Source organism: Nestor notabilis, unplaced genomic scaffold (genome assembly GCF_000696875.1).
Source record: "Nestor notabilis isolate BGI_N333 unplaced genomic scaffold, ASM69687v1 scaffold27596, whole genome shotgun sequence".
Lineage (NCBI taxonomy): Eukaryota > Metazoa > Chordata > Aves > Psittaciformes > Psittacidae > Nestor > Nestor notabilis.
This window is the reverse complement of record NW_009931893.1, coordinates 524-4,526: the sequence shown is the minus strand read 5'-3', so window position 1 is coordinate 4,526 and position 4,003 is coordinate 524. Positions and strand designations below refer to the sequence as shown.

Here is a 4,003-nt window from a genome sequence, read left to right as displayed (position 1 = left end):
ATCTCATGTTTCAGGGCCTGTAGAGTTGTAACTCTCTGGAGACTATCTGCATTCTCCACAGGATGGAGCCAGGAGCATCCCTGCCCCTTCCCAGAGGCACAGGCTGGTGGATGCGATCCCAGGGGGACCTCCTGTGTTCCCTGGGGCTGAGGCGTGGGGGCAGGACAAGTGTCCTGCAGGACTCCTGGAGGTGTTTCATCCCATGCAGCTCTCTAAGACGCATCCTCTCAGTCCCTTAGCATGGATCCATCTCACCATGGGGGAGATATGTGACCCCTCCCATTCCCTGTTCCTTCCCACCATGCTGGTGCTGCTTTGCACGACAACTTCCTGGAGATTTCCAGAAGCAGGAACATGGAGCGGGGGTGGTTGGTGCACCCCTGCCTCAGGCTCCACTTTCTCATCCCCACAAAGTAGGAGCACATCCATCTTTCATACTCTCTTTCTCTCACCTTGGCAGCAGATCCTTGAGTTTACATCCCCACTCTGATAACTGAGTCACCTGGGTCCTGGAGAACAAGGCAGTTTCATGTCATTAAGTAGAACCCATGAAAGCCAAGGGAACTTGAGAATACGCTCAAGCACTTGTCCAAATATGGCTCCTGTGCTGACTCAAGGTCTTGAACAGTCCCTTTGAAATTAGTGGATAAACTCCAGTGGGATGAGCAGAAGCTTGCTGGGGCTTTGAGCTAAATAAAGGCAAACTGGAGAGAGAGTTTGAGGAAAACGTCTGTAGAAATGTATACTTCTGTGTTCCCACTTCAGAGTGCAAATATTAAAAAGGTGACTGTACAGTTTGTTCCTAATCTACAACCATGACATAAATATTACCAAAAGGTACCACCTTGCTGAGGATCATCATCACCTCTACGCTCCCAGATCCTCCACCCTCCCAACAATACAACACGTTTGCCCACAAAAAAACTAAATGCCTAGACACACCGCTCTTGTACCATGCAGTATTTCATAGTCAATAACTAGCAAGCTCTTGGGTATGAAGGCAGGAAAAGCTTGCTTTACATATCAATGCTTAGAAATATATAATTCCACTAAAGGCAGTGGTTAATTGTTGGGTGCCAGTTAGAGTGATTACATCTGCCATCTCTCAAAGAAGCCGGAATGCTGTCACTCACTTTGAAATGGCTTGCTGCATTCATCAGTCTAGATGGCACAGAGAAGTTGTAACCATACAAGCCATATGGAGGATGTAAAGAACAATTAAGTGCTTCCCGAGCAATGGGACTTGATGGGAAAATGTTTCCAGATGCATGTAATCCATACAGCATTTGACTAGCAGAACTGGGTACTTGTAGACATTGCCCGTTTAAGTCTTCAGCCTTAGCATTTTTCAGATTGGTTATGCCGAGGGAAGATAGTTTTGGCACATCCACCATGAAGTGGGGTAAAAGGTGTGGGTTGGTGCCTCCCAGTTTTTCATGGCTTGGGAAGATGAGAGACTGTTGTCTTAAGAAGCTTGTAGGACAAATCTTGTAGTAGAGGGGCACGTTGAGGTTGTGTAGATAAGTCTCAGAGCACGGCATGCCAATGTTGCTTGCTGACAAGTGAAAGGCAGGAGGAGAACATGGTGGAGAGAGCAGGGGGTTGAGAGGAGAGGGCGTCCCACCACTGGAGGTCACCGGCGAAGAGCTGGAGCTCCCACCTGAAAACAAAAGCAGAAGTTGTCCAGGCTGGGCTGGCTGATGATCACAGCCAAGGGACCCTTGGAGGACCCCAGCTCCCACTCCAAGTCTTCCTGCTGGTGGTGTCCCTTCAAGCGCAAATCCACTCCAAAAATCAGCTCCTGGAAAATGGGAAGATCTCTCCATATCTTATTTGTTGTTAGTTGCCTGAGAATGATATTCCTGTATTCTAATGTCTAATCCCATTCATTTGACTGGGACAGTCATGAAGTTGGGCTCCACATGTGCAGTACCTGCTGGGTCTGTGCCTCACTGTATGACCAATAACTTTCTCCTGCTATACACACTCCATCACTATTTTAAGTTCCCTATATTTTGTGAAAATTACATGCAGCTTTTTGCCCTTATGTACAAGAACAAAAAAATGTATTCAGCCTGATGGAGATTTTTTTGTGCCTTCCTGCTCACAGGAATTGACTAATTTTACTTGGCTTCCCATGCAATTTGAAACACACCCTTTAACACTGTCAGTGTCTCCAGAAGGCACATGTCATTTTAACATTCTCCTTTCTGAAATGAATCAATGAACACTTTCATACCTTGGTGGAAAAATGACACAGGCTCACTTCACATGTGTGCACGCTGCTGAGGCCACTGGTGTGTAACATCAGTGCTCAGCACCAGCTCATCCTCCTCCAGAGCATTAGCCAGAGCCAAAACTGTGAGGTGGCGGCTGCTCTGGAGTGGGACTGGTGCTCTGGAGCTGCCGGCCCTGGTGCTAAGCAGATGGTGGTTTCATCTAATGCATTTAAGAGCTGCACTTCTCTGCTGCACATTCATTACCACATTCTTCCAGAGGGTTTTCCCCCCACCCTTTATTTTCATTTCTTACCAAAGTCACTAGGAAAGGAAGGAAGGGAATATTAATCCATTGTTGCTATGTGTTTTTCTCTATTTACATTTCACTCCAAGTGATACACTGTCTGGATGCAATCAGTAGCACAGAACTAACTGTATAACCCAGCTGTATCTGCTCGTATAGCAAACCTTTAAAAAACACAAAGAGCCTGGATGTGGTGCAACTGGATTATGCAAACTCCCAGTAAGCGGAATATCTTACAGTTTGGGTCATACATGGGCAGCACCTAGTTGGGATGGTGCGTGAAGGTTTTAGGGCGCAGTCTCACCCTTCCTTGCTGATTCCAGCTGGTGTATCAGCATTGACTGATGCAGGGCAGGGATCCTGTCCTCTCCTGATATTCACATCCCAATGTCCTCCCAGGACTGAGGGACTTCTGCACATGTAAAATGGTGTAATTGAGCTGGTATTTGTGAGTGCAATGCAGCAAATGAATCCCTATGCTACAACAGAGCAAAGAAGTTTTAGTATTTGCTTTAAGGTATCCTAAGTAATAACATCACACAATTCCCAGTACAAGCTTGGGAGCGGCGATCACAGCAGCTCAAAGAGCAGATGCTTTCTGACATTTCTATTAGGCTTAAAAATCCTAACTTTTTTGCCAATTTCTTTCTTCAGCATATTGTTCATGCTTTCTCTTATTTTACCTTCTGGTTTTAGGGTTTGGGGATTTCTATTTCCAGCTTTTCTTCATAAATACAGTGGAATTGGAGCTTTTGCTATATTTAAATCTGTCCATGAAATTGACCCCAAAGAAAAATACCGATTACGTTAAGACTAGCAGAAAATAAAGATAAAAAAGAAAAAAATCCTAGGAAGCCTTAATATTTTAGCATCTGTACAATGAGCATTGTCGTTGCTGTTTTCTCATTCCCACTGCAGCCCATCCACCAGCTCTTCTCCCCAGCCAGGCTGGTTCAAAAAGCGCTTTTTGCATAAGGTTTTTTCTAGATAAAATTGTTTTGAAAATAATAATTCAGTTCTCTTTACAACCCTTAAACCTCTTCATTTCTCCCGACTCTGATTTTTTGTCTCCACGTTTCTATGCCTGTGCAGCATGAATTTTTGCTGTGATTGTTGCAGTATTTCCCTGCAGAGCCAGGAATGGTTTGGTGTGTTCCAATACTTTGAAGGGTTCCTGACATAAATGAGCGTTAAACTGGGGAATTTAACCCCAAAGAGGAGCACTCCAGCATGCCAGTGCTCTGTTCCTTTTTTGTCCTCGGCACTACAAATAACCAGTTTTCAATTAATACTTCCAGAAAGCGTTTTTCTGGACAAGGGCTGTAAGAAACCGATGGGTTCTCCTCAGGCGGAGAGAGGTAATTTTCCCTGGAAAACTTTTCGCTTTTCCCTGCATTTCTGCGGAGGTGACAGACTGTGGGGCTGCTACACCCTAAAAAGCAGATAGTTTTATTTTCTGGTGCATAAGCCTTCTCTCGCC

At 45.1% G+C, this 4,003-nt stretch overlaps 1 protein-coding gene across 1 annotated transcript in view; it reads right to left on the bottom strand.

The window, feature by feature from the left end:
* Positions 1 to 1,049: 1,049 nt before the first annotated feature.
* The window catches only part of LOC104406977 (T-box transcription factor TBX22-like), a gene marked incomplete at its 5' end in the record, with an annotated part of 3,472 nt that continues 518 nt past the window's right edge, over positions 1,050 to 4,003 (bottom strand). Inside the window, one exon of the mRNA XM_010016119.1 lies at positions 1,050 to 1,660. Within this exon, the coding sequence (XP_010014421.1) occupies positions 1,050 to 1,660 (611 nt within the window). The remainder of the gene's footprint in view (positions 1,661 to 4,003) is intronic.